This window comes from Parambassis ranga, chromosome 7 (genome assembly GCF_900634625.1).
Source record: "Parambassis ranga chromosome 7, fParRan2.1, whole genome shotgun sequence".
NCBI classification, from domain to species: Eukaryota; Metazoa; Chordata; class Actinopteri; family Ambassidae; genus Parambassis; species Parambassis ranga.
The window spans coordinates 10,778,495-10,793,690 of NC_041028.1; the positions used below are offsets into that span (position 1 = coordinate 10,778,495).

General features: G+C 43.4%; 1 protein-coding gene across 4 annotated transcripts in view; it reads left to right on the forward strand.

Annotated features, from left to right (window-relative positions):
- rerea (arginine-glutamic acid dipeptide (RE) repeats a) overlaps window positions 1–15,196 on the forward strand; it is a 112,184-nt gene that overhangs the window by 50,363 nt on the left and 46,625 nt on the right. For all 4 annotated transcript variants that reach the window (XM_028408868.1, XM_028408866.1, XM_028408865.1 and 1 more), the window contains one exon: window positions 4,529–4,599. In XM_028408868.1, coding sequence (XP_028264669.1) covers window positions 4,529–4,599 — 71 coding nt within the window. The remainder of the gene's footprint in view (window positions 1–4,528; window positions 4,600–15,196) is intronic.

Genomic DNA, 15,196 nt, shown 5'->3' on the forward strand with positions numbered 1-15,196 from the left:
TCGCTGCAGGTGGCTGGTTGCCATAGCATGTCTCCTTGCTTCCTAACTGACTGGCTGGCTGCTCGGTTTAAAATGGAGAGAATTAATAGAAGCCACCTGTCATAAACCTCCCCTGCTGCCCTTCTATCCCGGTGTATGTCACACAACATTACTGCAACATAAAAAAACATTGAATTGATGATTTAAATAATTTCTTCTGAAAGAGATTTGTGTAGAGAGTTCATAATAATTGCAGGCTGACAAAAAAACAAAACAAAAACACTGCGCATTTAAGAGTTGAGGGAGTTGTTGATGTGGACAGCTGGCACTTCTTGCTGCAGCCGCCACAGAGCCCTGGGGGGGGAGTGTGTGTGTGTCACTGTATGTGTCATGTGCAAGCTGTGCAGCAGGAGTATGTCTGACACACACAGAGAGCTGGATAACCAGCCCTGCTCCTTTCTTCAAACTTTGGACCAACTGCTGGCAATCCAGACCAAAACAAACCAGCCATGTTCTCTATATGTCTGTTTTTTTAAAATATACATCAGCTTCAGGTTTCTTCGTATAGTTTATCATGGACATCACTATTATTGCTAATGATGCACAATCAATAATTCCCTCAGTTTAAATGCTGGCATTCATTAATCATGTTAAAACACAATCTTTTTCAGTGCCTTTAACAGAGATGTGTTGTTAATCAAATGTATTTCTTCTACAGCCAAGACAGCTGGCATAGCACATCCCTTGTGCTTCAAAGGCTACCTGTCGATCAAGTTTGTGTGTGTGTGTGTTAAGCCAACTAAAGGGACAAGCCCTTGGAGTCGTTTCATATTGAAACATAGCAGTGTGAATCTGTAGCCTGTCGCTAACTGAACAGATCTATTTTTAAAAGGCCCTCTCTCTTCTCCCATCTCTCCCCACGCTAGAGACTCTGGGAAAAGGGCTTTTTAGTGAAATCCAACCACCTGCCGACTGCTAAATGAGAAAGCGTGGGCTAGCCGAGAGGGAAAGGAAAGGGGTGGAGGAGGGGGGTTGGTGGTGGTGTTGTCAAAGAGCCTCTGTTCTCCCCTAGGAGCTCAGTCAGCTGTAGGCCTGCCCTATTGTAGAGAGCTGATGGTATCGCTTGCCAGGTATTTCCCACTGCTTTTCCAATCAGAAGAAGGGAGACTTGTTGGGCTGGTGGAAGAGAGGAGAAAAAGGAAAGTTGAGGGAAGAACCAAGTGTCTGTGTGCCTTCAGGCTTTGACTGCCTGTAACACCACTCCACTGGGGCAGACCCAGCAGGAAGTGGTCATCAGCTGGTCTGCCTCACCTGAGTGGTAAATCAGTGCTAACACCAGTCACCCTCCTTCTCCCAAGCTTTGTGTCTTTGTTGGCCCTCTAGTCCCCCTACACCCCTGTGCCTCCCTTATTGCATTCCTTGTGCTATTTAATTTTAGGATCAGTAGACTCATGCTATGCTAAATCCACCCGCTTCTTTCTCCTGTGCTGCGTGCATGTGTGTTTGTGTCTGTGTACTCATTTTGTTTGAGCTGAGCACCATTTTTAACAATGCAGGTGCATCCTGCCTCATGGCTAACACTCACCACCTGCAAGCATGGCTTAAACAAACATTCCTTTTGATTTAATAAGCCCTTCTTGCATCCTTAAAATATGCCCCTCCACCCCCACTTCCCCACCCATCACTGTTTACAAAACACTGGCACACATGACTGCGTTCACAATGTGATTTCTTCATTGTTGCCGGCTCGTAAAAGAAAGCCAAGCTGATGTTATCTAAGAACTCCACCTCCCCTCTGCTGGAATGCTGCAGCAAATTAAACAGCATCTTATTTGCTTGATACAGAGAGAGAATAGGACATGGCTCTTTTGCTCAGGCTAGGTGTGTTTTAGATTAGACATGCTTGGCAACCATAAAAAGAATGGCTGGCTGAACAATGAGCTACAGCTGAAAAAATTACTGTGAGCATTTGTGTGTGTCGTGAGGTTAAAACGAGTGTTCAGTTGCTTGAACTCAGCAGTGACACTGTAATTGGAGAAACAATGACCACCAAGGTCGGGTTTCAGTGCTCAGGTCTGAAGAACAGCACTCGGTAGCCTCATGGTGATCTCCCCTGTCGAGGTATTGAAGTCACTGGGGGCGGCCCTGATGGTTCCCACTGTGTTGAACTGTGGTCCAAAGGTAGAAGTTAAACTGCTGCAAAGGTCCTGTCGTGCTTCTGCCTCCTGTGGCAGTGGAAGCTACATCCATTCAACCAACACACACTTGAGTCCTAAAATGCTGCCCATCCCCCCACATAGACCCTCTCCACAGTTAAACCTCCTCGTCCCTCCCCTTTCCACTTCTCCACTTGAGCGAGGAGACCCACTTCTAAATGCACAAAATGGCAGGAATGTTTAACAAGCCGGGCAGACCCTGGAGGAACCAGGTGTGGCCCGTTTCAACCCCCCATCCTCCTCCCCCTGTACCCCACCCAACCTCACTGAGCTCTATTGCCTTCCTTTCATTTGAGTCCAAAGCATAAACTTGGATTTAACTTTCACACTCATTGAGATCTGTGTTATAGTGGCTTTCAGAGACATGCCCTTGAGGTAGTAGACCTGGTGGTAGACTTTTAGTGCCCAGGATAAATTCAAAATGTGCTTTCAACATTCGAAGAATAGACTTGCTTGCTGTCTGTGAATGATTAAACTAGATCCATCATTTTTTTTTCTCGTCTCACCACCTATCTTTTTTCACTCTTGCTGTCTTTTCTTTATGCCTGTTGATGTGCACAGAGGTGTAGACACAGTGATCTGGCCTCTTTAAATGAATGTGCCGCTGAGGTGAAGGGACACTAAACCCTAATTCCCCCGATTTGACTCCTCCGAAACATGTCATCTCATTCAGATTAGTCTCTTTTGTTCTCTGCCCTCCCCCCACTCCCTCGTCCTGCTCCCTCCTCCTCCTCTTTCTCTACCCGCTTCTCTCTGTCTCTCTCAACACACACACACACACTGCGTTGCTCACAGATCACACAAAAGCACTGATGGACATTTTCATTCATGTTATCTTGTAAATGACTTCCAGGGATGGTGTAAGGAGGGAGAAAAAGAGGGAGAAGGGGAAAAGCGCGAAGAGGACAGTAGTGAGAAAGGGAAAGATATAATGCATCATTCAGAGCGAGGAAGGGCGATAACCCCCCCTCCCTTTAGAACAGCTCATTCAGCCCACAGTAGATAACAAGCCCACCCTGGGGTTACATACATACACCCAACCTCTCAAAAAAACAAAGCCCATGATGTCAGAGGCGCACTTGAACACACCAGTTCCTCTACAAATGGTATCTTGGGTGTCAAAGCCATTTAATATCTTTGCCACCCCTCCTTTCCTCTGGAAGCGGTAAGATAAAGCACAGCCAGATCGATAACTTTGTTGACACAAACAAATAAATAACAGATGATGGCAGCGTCAGTAACTGAAAAAGGTAGCCGCACATCTTTTGTTAGGGAAAGTGTGGCTTAGTCCTTCTGCACAGAACAGCTCGGTGCATGTTTTGTGGGATGAGTACCAGCAGTGTGTTGTCAATGTAAATCTTACATACCAGCTTTTTTTTTATATATATTGTCCTTTATGGATGCTAGCAGATGTGCTACACTGTGCCACAGGAGCAGTCAAATAGCTTGTTAGAATGCTTCTATCTAAATAAAAGGTCATTCAGTAATGTGTGTGTGAGATTTAGTGTTCAATCACTTTTGTCGGTGGCTTTTGATTGCTCTGCCTGTTGAGCAAGTAAGAAGTGTTTTACAAGATATTATTTAAACCTAAATTAATCTCTTTAAGCTCAGCTTGATCACACTCACTATTATGCTAGTCTTCATTTTTTCTTTAATAATTCTAACACCTGGCTGAAAGTATATTGTGCCCAGCTTAGCAGCAGTAACCATTAGCTACATCCCCCCGCCTCCTCCTCCTTTTCTTCTCTGCAGAAGTGGCTGTGTGTTTTTTGTCCTCTGCAGCGTGAATGTTTTTGTTAAGGAGATGAGAGTTCACGACCTGGCCATACCACCAGTCACATTCAATTTAACAACACAGCCAGCCAGGGCCACCTCCTTAGCACACAGTGCGTGAGGAGGGTGGTTTGTAAAGGTTATATAATTAAGCAGAATTAAAATAAATGAGAGACCATGGAGTAGATTTCTTTTTCCCTTCAAGCTAACTAGACATATATACATAGGTGTCATTGTGTTGGAAGAGGTTACAGTGACGACTCTGGGGCGGGACAGGGTTAATGCTAGCATTGCTCACTGGTGTATAAATGGAGTGGAACAATAACATAATTCCCCTAGGGCGTAATGTTTGCTTTGGAAAGGCAACCTTGTAGCGCTCCAAAAGTCCTTAATCCTATTACTCGCATTCCAATTGAATTTGACTCAAGGAGAAAAATGTCTTTTCAGCAGAGGTAACAGCACGCAAAATAATATATAACAGAGTCAGGCTGCTCAAAAACATGAAAGCTGTGAGATGTGTGAACGTCTTCTTTAAAACCCTTTTTTTTCCTTCCTTGCAGATTGTGTGTATATTGAGAGTCGGCGGCCCAACACTCCCTACTTCATTTGTAGCATTCAGGATTTCAAGCTGGTGAGTAGATTTTCACTTCTCTCTGTCCCCATGTGTTGTGTCCTTGCCTGAGGTTCAGTAGCAACCTATGCAGCCATCATCTCATGTCCCAATAGGATTTTAACATCTGATGAGAATTCATTACAGTAAAATGCAGTTTGATTTAAAACATTTTATTTCTGGAAGTTTGTTGTGTGAACACATGAGTCCCTATTAGGCCTGGGCTTAAACATTACCCACCTTTGCAATTAAGTGGCAGTGCAATAATGCTTGTAATGGAAATATAGATGTTTGTCGATGCACTTAATTGATTTAATGAGGGAGACCTTTACTAGTTTTCAATTGATTTTTTACAACCTAATGTGGCCAAATTGCCTCTTTTGCTAAATAAAGAAAGAAATTAGTTTTTAATTTGCTCCTCAGAATGGCTGATTCATCAGACTCAGTCAGTATAGTGAGCTGGTACTTGTTTTCTCAGCAACAGGACACTTAAAATGTATCACAGCCTCACACACAAATTGATTTGCTAAGAGGTGAAGTCACATTTGAGTATACCCAAAGTAGATTGTTCATGTAGATGGATGTAACAATGCTTTAAGACTGTACAGCTACATGCAAAACATATAGAATATCATTTTAACTAAATATATTTTAGCCTGATTAGACAAACTGGATGCTGCACAGGATTAGGTGTGTAAAGTGCAAAACTCATGGTGCTGGGTGGACAGACCTCAGTTCTAGAGTGGCTGCCAAATACCCAAAAAGGGTATCCTTTTAAGTGAAGATGGTCTTTTAAGGGCACGTTGTTTGTGTTTTGTGCAGCAAGTGTAGTTGCTGTGTGTAGAAGGGGTTTTAAGGTTAGCTGTAGGCCTTGCACCGGGCCCCACAGCAGCAGGGCTTTAATCGGATTGCTGCTAGAGAGTGCTGAGGATGGCAGGAACCTCTTCTCATGCACATGTAAATACATGCACTCGCATGGAAACCCATGCAGCAGCACCTCGATTAAGAGCACCAGAAGAGGTCTGGGGCAGACAGAGGTAATTGTCCAGGGAGAGAGAGGTAGAATACGGGCTACATTGGCTGACCTCTCTCTCGCTTTCTGTCTCTGTGTCTGTCTCTCTCAGTTACTCCCTCCCCCAATCCATCTGTAATTAATGAACAGCCATCTGCATGCCTGTATGTGTTTGAGCAGACTGTACCCTTGTCCTCCTATGTTAAAACAGCAAGCCCCGCTGGCTCTCTAAACAAGTACAGCATTTTTCAATGAGCTCATTTTGTCACAGAGCTACAAATCACAAAAGCCCACTGCTACAGTGGCTACAGTTTAAACTTCTAATCTCTATTTAGTAGAGCACAAAATCCTCTTTTAGGATGATAGCTGATTTAGGTTGTAATTGCACATGTTGGTATAAACTACCATCTAGCCAGCCAACCTTGACTCTGCCCCCCTCATCTTGCCCTCAAAACTGGGGCACAGAATTGTGCCTCTGGGAGGAAAAAAAATATTCATCCACTCATTTGGCTCTATTGTGGAACATGATGGTCGCCATAATTTCATTTCCTCCTCTTGCCACAATATATTGAAAAGGAGAGACAACAGGCAACTTGAGTAAGCGGACTACGCATTACACATCAACTCATTCTCTTTATTTCCCATCTCCTCCCTGTCTCCGTCTCAACCCCCCACTTTTTCTTGCCGCACAAATTATCGATCAGCCCCCAAGTGCCCCCCCCCCCCCCCCGTGGAGCGGGGCTTTGGGGGCCCAGCTGAGGGGGAGGAAATTTTATTGGTCCAGGACCACATGACCTCATCAGTGTTGCCTCTGTCGCACCTTCTCCTTTTTCCTGTCTGTCTCTCCCCTGTCTCAGTCTTTAGATTGTAACAGTCTCACTTGTGTACTTTATCTAATGACCTGTGAATCCAATTAGTGGTGTGTAGAAATCCTGAATACAGCCATCAATCTCTTCTGTGGAGTTACAATTGAAGCCTGCCTCTCTGTCTCCTTATATCTTTTCTCTCACTGTGTGTCTTCTCTGCATTTGGATGATTCTCTTTAAACCAAATCTTGCAGTGGTCTTTTTTCTTGTTGACACACACATAGGCATGCTAAGCACAGTCACTCAGTAATAACACATGCAAAAAAAAATCTATTCTACAGCATTATTGAGGTCATTCTAGACTTGAAGGGCAATCATCTTCCTCTAGCTTGTTTACTTAACAGTGGCAGCCCTGGTGCCCAACACAACCTCTGTGACATATTGATCCAGCCATATAGATTTCAGCCTTCTGCCTTCTTTCCTAAAATGTCTGCCTGGATACAAAGATGACCAGTAGGAGGCCGTTTTTACTGGTGGCACTATAATTAATTGTGTGCCAAGCCTACATTTAAATGGTTAGAAAATAAAGAGTGTGCCAGAATATCAGTAAAAGTTGAACACAATATATTATGTCATTTAGTCAAATCAGAAATAAAAACTGAATGGTAACAGGTGAAAATGCCCTTTATGGCTCTTCTGATGTGATTAGTCAGGTCAGTTAGGAGCCCACAGTTCTCCAGTCTGTTTCCCCATGATGGCTAGTTTTACTTTATACCCAGTGCCCGACCTTGTAATGTGTTTACAATTTATATTTGAGAGTAACACTTCCTGGTGAAGACTTGTGTGTTTTGTGTGTGGGTGAATGCATGTGCTGTGCTGTGGTCATGCTACCTAGATTATGATCATACAATTTGATACATGTTTATTTGGTTCAGTTGCCTTTTGCTCAGAGTTGGGAAAATAAGCCATTTGACAACACCTGAGTGCTGAACAGTCTCCTGCTATATCTGCCCATTGACCCTGACTTCAGCAATCTATCCTGCTTTTCTTACCTTGATTGTCTCCTCCGTCTCCATTTCTCTCCTTCTCTCATCTCTCTGTTTCTACACTTTATTTCCCCACTCCTCTTTATCTGCTGTCACTCACATCCCTCCCTCCTCCCATCCCATGTTCAAGTCATTGTGTCCATGTCCTCGAAGCTCATTGACCCTCCTACCTCCCTCTCTGCTTGTATCTAACCTCATTTGCTGTTATTGGCCAAGTCAGCTGTGTTCGGTCTGCCCTCCCCCCCTTCTTTCCTTCCCCACATCCTTCTCTCTTTCTGCTTCCACCCAGCATCCCAGTCTCCTTCCCTCTTTCACTAATGGAGTGATTGCAGCGTTTTTCCCTCCGGGAACAAGGGATTGAGGAGACCAGTACACCAACACACACGCCCACACACAGTCTCTGTGTCCCCTGTTAGCCCTACATACACACACACATATCCACCGCTGGATCTTCCCTGCTCATGGACATTTAATTAGATGCCACGTACAATGCAATTATCTTGCCAGGACTCCAGCTCATATGTTACAGCTTAAAAAGGATGAAAGATTTTCTTTGTCAGATAACCACTATGCAGCATGTGTGTACTCACTGATTTTTAGTTTGTACACCTTATTTAGCAGCAGTGCTTTGTTGTCTCTATGTACACATAGATGTGCAATTTATCATGCAGTTTATTGTCCATTTGTCCAGTAAAGACATATTGTGATGGACCCTTTCTTTAGGCTTTCGCCTTTGTGCATACATGCAGGAAATAGATGTATTTCAGTTTAGTTTGTTAAATGTGTTACATTCATAGGAAAATAATCTGTCTGATCTTGTAAGTAGGTCTCTATGTCTTCTAGATGTCTAATCATGATCCGTATGCATTTATTAATACTACGAAGCACAACTGTAATTTTTCAAAATTTGTAAAACACTTGGTTTTTCCCCCCTCATAGCTGCCTTAACAGTATCTCTGCAGTATTTGACATGTTTGCTCCTTGTGAGCTGTAAACTATTCTGGTGTTTGTGAACTATTTTCTGAAACTGCTTGAAATAATTGATTGGAGAGCCAAAACATTTAATTAGCAGATAGCTTGAAAATTAATGAGGGTAAACTACTATTTATAGTTTTCTACATTTTCACAGTGTGACACATTTGTTTGCAGGACATTAACAAGGAACCAGGACTTATGAGTGTGCTGTTACATTTTAATGATGTACAAAATACCAGCTAAACTTTAATGTGGGGTACATTTTTCCCTGCAGTAAGCATCTAGCTGCTTGTTTTACTGAAATACAAGCCACACTTGAGGCAGTGCTGCAAATCATAGACAACGATCATAGCTCCATGTGCACTTAGTGGTCGATTGATATAACAGCACAGTTGTCATGTAAACAGAGTGCGTATATATACCCGCATACACACAGAAATGCTGATTGTATCTGAACGGTTTCCTGGTGGTTTTAGCTGGTGCTTATCATCGTACTCCCGTGGAAAATGCCACCTATTCAGGACCCATAATTAAAAATGTTTGATAAAGATGCAAATATATGTGCATAAATACGCATGCTTAACACGAGCAGTTATTAGGTTTTCAGTGGACCCTGACTACAGCCCTAATGGAATCCAAAGTATCAAAAATTAGCTTAACAATGAGATCCACTAGCTAATTAGCCTGCAGCTATTGTCTGCCCATATTCATATGCATGCAAAAAATGTTACTTAATGTACATATGGCATTGGTAATGGAGTTCCCTGTCAGCCCTCTGATTTATTCCCAGATTTCCCCTTTTATGTGAAGCTGCAGTGTCAAAGTGGCCTGTAATGCATGCAGCAGTGAGGCAGTCAGAGTATAATTCTTAAGCTGTGTGTTTTTCTTTCTCTCACCAAAGACTTTCTCATTGGTGCCGAGCCATTGAGATGATTGTAGGAGGTTGACTAGACAGCCATCACTTGTCTCTTGTCACTGCCTTGAAGGCTGACTTTTCTCTTTTTATCTTCCCATTTTCCCTTCAAGACCACCCTCCTACCCAACCCCCACTGAACATTTTGAAATGCAATTATGGATCAGTGAGCACCGCCATCAGTCGCACTTCTTGTTAATATTTATCGAGTAGAGCAGCAGCCGTTACCATCTCTTGAGAGAGGGGCGCTACATTCATTAGGGGCATTTTTGTGTGCATGTGTGTGCGTGTGCGTGTGCGTGTGTGTGCATGCTGCTTGCTCTGCCTCTCTTTTCATTCCTCTGTCCATTCAGCTGCTGTAAGTGAGCTGGTACATTTCACAGGCGTGAACATGTGGAGGTGCAGCCTTTCACAACGGTGTGTGTGGCTGTCTTAAGTGTCCGCTTGCCTCGGTGAGGAAGCAGCTTTGACAAGGGCATCTAAGCGTCTATGGACGTGGCTTTTGATTGAGGCACTCTGCCTGTGATGTTCCCTATTGAGTAGTAGTCTTAAAGCAATAGAACCACAGCACAACGGCTACTAAACAGTGAATCACCATTCATTGTCACGTACCTACAAAAGGAACACAGAACAGACATTGTTGCTGACGCTGTACTTCTTAGCAGTAGTGGACTGTAGGAAGATGAAGTGAAATCATTTTTGGATTTGGACAAATGAATTGTGCTCAGATTACCTTCCTTTTTTCCTCTCCTTGTGGCTGGCTGTGACTCCATGAGCACAGGGTTTTTTACTGCTGCTTTGGCAGTATCAGGTGACTTTCCCCATTATGACTGTTTTGATTAATGCTCCTCTATGAGGTATGAGGCACCTCGCACCAATCCTGCCTTCTCCTCCAATTCCCTCCCTCCCTTTTCTTCCTCTGTCTCCGGACACTTGAAATTTCATTGAGGTGAAACCATTAATGCCATTCTTTGTAATAACATTAGGTCATTTAGCTGAGGTGTTAGGGTCACTGTAGCTGCAGCAGCTGCAGACATAATCTGCAAGACTGACAAGTGCTAGTCCTACTCTGGTATTGGGTTCCAAGCCTGGTACATATCTCAAATCAGATGAAGACGGGCTTAGACAGCTACAGAGCTCTGTCTCTTTGGGAGAGGTAGGTTATAGTGATTGTCCACACGTGCACCATGATGAATAAATATAGCAATACAAATGGCAAAGAGATAACCACACATTTCCAACCCAGCAATTGGAGTATTCAGCTCTCTTTGTGGACATGTAGCAAAATCTACCCACTCCTCTCTCTGGCTCCTTGTCTTTTCTCTCCCTCTTTTCATCTTTTTTGGACAGATAACACTTTTTTTTCTCTCACCCTCACTGCCTTCCCCATGCATTAGCTAAATGCTGCTATGGAAACTAGTTGTTCCACCAATAGGATTATCCCTTTCTCTAGGATAGACGAAGGGAGAGAAGAGAAGTAGACAGACTCAAATCAAAATAGGGTTTCTGTGTGTTTTTACGATTGGTGATTACTTTCCCAGATGGGGGTTTGGGTGCAGTCTCTCGACAATGGAGGGGGTGGTTTGGTAATGCTGGACGGCCAGACCAGCGGCCATAGAATTTTCATAAGGCTCTTTAAAAGCCCAATCAATAGCCACCTCTTTGACCCTCCATTGTTAACATTATTCAGCAGAGAAGCCTTTTCTGTTTGGAGCCTTATTAGTTTCACCAGCTTGGCTGAATCTTTCACACATAAATCCATCAAAATGTGTCATGTAATATTTCACTGATAGATGACATCCGTGCCTTATGTATACATCCAAGTGCTAAGTTCACCCTTTGTTGAAATATTTAGCAGTGCAGCAAAAAGTGATGAAAGTTATGTTGACGTCTTCACTCACATCTGAAGTGAGTTCACTGTTGTCTGGCATGTGACTCTACGTCTTATTTTAAAAGCAGGAGAGCATTGCTGCTTTTTTTGGCAGCTGCGGAAATGGGAAAAAAAATGTCACCAAGAAAAGGAGGTAGGACTCCTGGTTGTTGTAAATAATAATAATAGTAATGAGACCTGTTTAATTATGTGACCAGGTCTTCCTGTTGCAATGAAAACACTCCACTCCTCCATAGGGGGTTGCACGCTAAATTAGAGGGTGAAGGGCTCTTTGAAGTATGAACTACTGTTCATAGTGTTTTGCAACCAATGGAGCAAAGTGGCTTTCACACCAGGCAATTCTAGAAGAGTCTGTTTTCACTATCTGCCAATCTTGGTATCTATAGTGAGCATTGTATTCAGAGGAGAATCTCATGTCTCTTTCTGCCACTGAGGTCTGAGCAGTGAAGTAACCAGACACTAAATACATTTGCCTGGACTGGTCAAGCTTTAATTGGATTGGCCTCTGCGCTGAAAACGGACGGCTAATTTTACCCCACCTCCTGATCTTCTCCCACATAACGTTACCACTTCCCTCTTGTCCCTTATGTTTTTTTTCTTTCCACTCTCCATTTTTCTCTCTCTCTTTCTCAGCTTAAGTAGGTATCTGGCGTGCTTTACCACTACTTCTCAGCTCAGCTCAGTGTAATTTCCAGCTTGTCCAAAGTGTGACATGCCAATAAAAAAAGAATGAGAGAGAACAGGAGAGGAGGAGAAGGAGGGGCTAAAGGGTGGAACTGTGGAAGTGGAGATTTACAGTGGTATCAGGTTCACACGCTTCCACTAGGGTCCTATTTTTCCCCTCCTGTTTCTCCATTAAAGAACACATGGTGCAAATTAACTCTTGCCAGTTGAGAGAGCAAAAGGAAGGAAGGAAAGAGAGAGGAGAAAAAGGGCAAGGGCATCAGTCAGAGAGAGGAGCAGACACGAGAAGAGGAAATTTCAGGGATTGCTGTGAGGTCTGAGGAATGTCTACCTTGGAACCCACTGCCTCAGACAGCCTTTAAAAACAACAGCAACATCACCACAGGCTGCCATCTCCACCAGCTCCCCTGCAGCAGCACTGCAATCTTATACAGACCCTTTGACATTTTGTGCATGTGCTACAGCTTGACTCACTGTTAACTCTATCCTTCATCTCTCAATGCTTGTTGTTCTAATGCAACACAACTGGCTCACATATGCTCCTGCTTTGATCACGAAAGGGGGAATATTTGTCTGTTTAAGGACTCTCATATGCAATTTCTCAGGAAGAGCTCAGTCAGTGTACGTTAGGAAGAAAACCCTCTACTAAACCTAGAAACCAAAGAGTCTTACCAGGCATGTCATCAAGATTTAGTTGCTGGAGCGGCTCCATAACTGAGGAATAAAACACTTGCAGGGCTCACAGTTCAAGCTTTTGCTCTCAAATGAGGATTTTTAGTAGATTTTGTAAAATCCCCTAAACCATAAGACATACCAATACCCACACTGATTGACTGAGGACAGATTCTCCGACACAAAACCATGACTGTCTTCAATAAAAACACAGGCTTATTGTAGAAGAGAAGGAGATCCAGTTTTTCTCAGATTCTCTTTAATGAGAAATCTATATTGGTCTTTTCTCAGACACAGGAGGGAGATTGTGTATTTTCCATTCAGTGCGTCATGTTTCCGCCTGCTGTGGCTGTGGCTGGTGTTGCATGTGCTTTGATGGGCGAGTCTAAATTGTGTTTGCCTGTCTGTCACCACCAATGGATCACATGGACTGAGGGGGAACCACAGCTGTGAAGACTTGGAGACGCTTCACCACACTCGCACACACTTCATTTATTCTGCGGATAGGTGTTTGTGCTTTTCGTGTGTGCGTGTGTGTGTTCCTTGCCTCCACGCATAAAACATTGCTCACTTAATTATTCCTGTGTTGTGTAACCCCAAGTATATGTGTGCTTACCAAAAACCTCTAAATTCTCCTACCATCTCCGTCTGTTGTTTGGCTGTGCATGCCTCTCCCTCCTCCTTGGCCCTAATCTCTCACAAACATCTTCTCTGCTGAGATTTCACGGCCCTACCGGTTTATTTTATTGTTGCTGCGATCTTAAATAGTTTGCTACGAAGCAGTATAAACACTATCTACGATGGTAAAGACATTTCCTGGCATCAAAGGGGCGAGCTGCGCTATCCCCTCAGTAGCTGTATTCATTTCTCCTCCCGCCACGCTCAAATGCTCTTTGTTCCTCTCTTTATAGGAATGTACTTAACAGTTTGGCAGTGTTGTGTTTGTGAACAGAGCTGTCTTTGTTCCAGCAGGCAGTTAACACTTGTGTACAGAGCAGAGGGAGGAAGGTCTGCATTATTAAGCCTACTGTTAAATTAGCCTAAGCGCTATCTTAATGAAATGATTAAAAAAATACAGACCTCTTTTATGTCTCCCTTTTTTTGCTCACTCATCAAATCCCCTATGACTTGTATTCAGTGGCTTCTCCCCTGTCCTTTTACAGTTGTGAAAGCAAGCTTCTGTCCTGCATGCAAAGCAGTGTTGGGAGTATCTGTGTAATTCTATTCTTTTACTTTTTCTGTCGGTGATTGAATCAGAACATTTTTGTGTGAATTAGACTCACAGAGTGTTTTGGTATGATTAATACAGTCAGCTATATAGACTTTAACTGCATCATTAAGAGAAGCTAATCCTAGGCTGTTGAGTTTAACAACCCATTTATTGCTTTCCATAATGCCCTCCCCTTTTGTTGTAAAGTTACCCATCATTTTCACCTTATTCCACATTTCTCTTGTCCGCGTTTCTTTCTCTCCTCTACTGTCTCCAGGTCCTCATGATGAATCTTTTGCCTCTGGGTATTTTAAGATAGGAGGGGGGTAATCTGATCACAGCCCAGCATGTGGGCGTGTCCAAATGGGTTCACACACAGCAAGAGAGAGGACATAACAAAAAAAAGAAAGAAAGAAAGAAAAAAAAAATTTTCAGTCCTCTCGTCTCTCTTAGCTTCACCCTGCTCTCCAGGTGAAATGGAATGATTTAATGTATAGCCCCTGTTGGTGGTTTGGGTAATGGAGTTGGTGGATGAGTGCAGTGGCTCTCTCCATCAGCAAGCGGAAGGGTGTGAAAGGGGTGACGGAGGTGATTGAGATGCCCGTCTGTCTCAGTGTGCCCCTTGTTTTGACTGTGACCTCTCGTCCTCGCTTCCATGCAGAGCCAATGTACACACCTTTTTACTCAAAACACACAGCTCATTTCTTCAGCGTATGCACCACAGTAGAACCTGGGCTTACACTCCACTAGCTGTAGACTTGTGACAAGGACCTGTAGGGGACTGATGAAGCCTGCTGTTAACAGATGGCTGACAGTCTCCTGGAGTACTTTTTGGCCCAACATATCATCTCTGTAGATTCTTCACTAGATCATTAACGCTGCTTTGAGACGGGCCTACTTTGAGTGATAATGAGACATCATGTTATTTATTACAATCTTTTTTTGAGGGTTTAATTTAGGTTAATTCATCAGATCATACAAAAGGAAATAAAGTCACTTTGAGCTAAGAGGTTATACTGCCGTGCACTAATACTAATTCAAACAGTGAAAGGAGCAGAGGGAGAATATTGATTACTATTGATCGCACACTGTCCTTGCTTTCTCCTCTTGTCTTTATCTTTGTTTTGACTGTGCTTACCTGTTAACAGTAATAGGCCCACATTCTGGAAATTCAGCCCACCTTAGTATTAAGCCTCAAGGCAGATATTTGTTATCCCTAAGAGGCCTGTGGTAGAGTGTCTTCCCTTCTGTGGATGGCTTTGAGACCCTTTCCACAGCAGCAACTGGCCATAATTAGGTGCAAACTGTTTGCTGCCATGCTAAAATGCCATTTAAATGCCAAATGGCAACAAGGGTGTGTATAATATGTGGGATCTCTGGACTGTTGCTGTAGACTCTGCTGGATCACT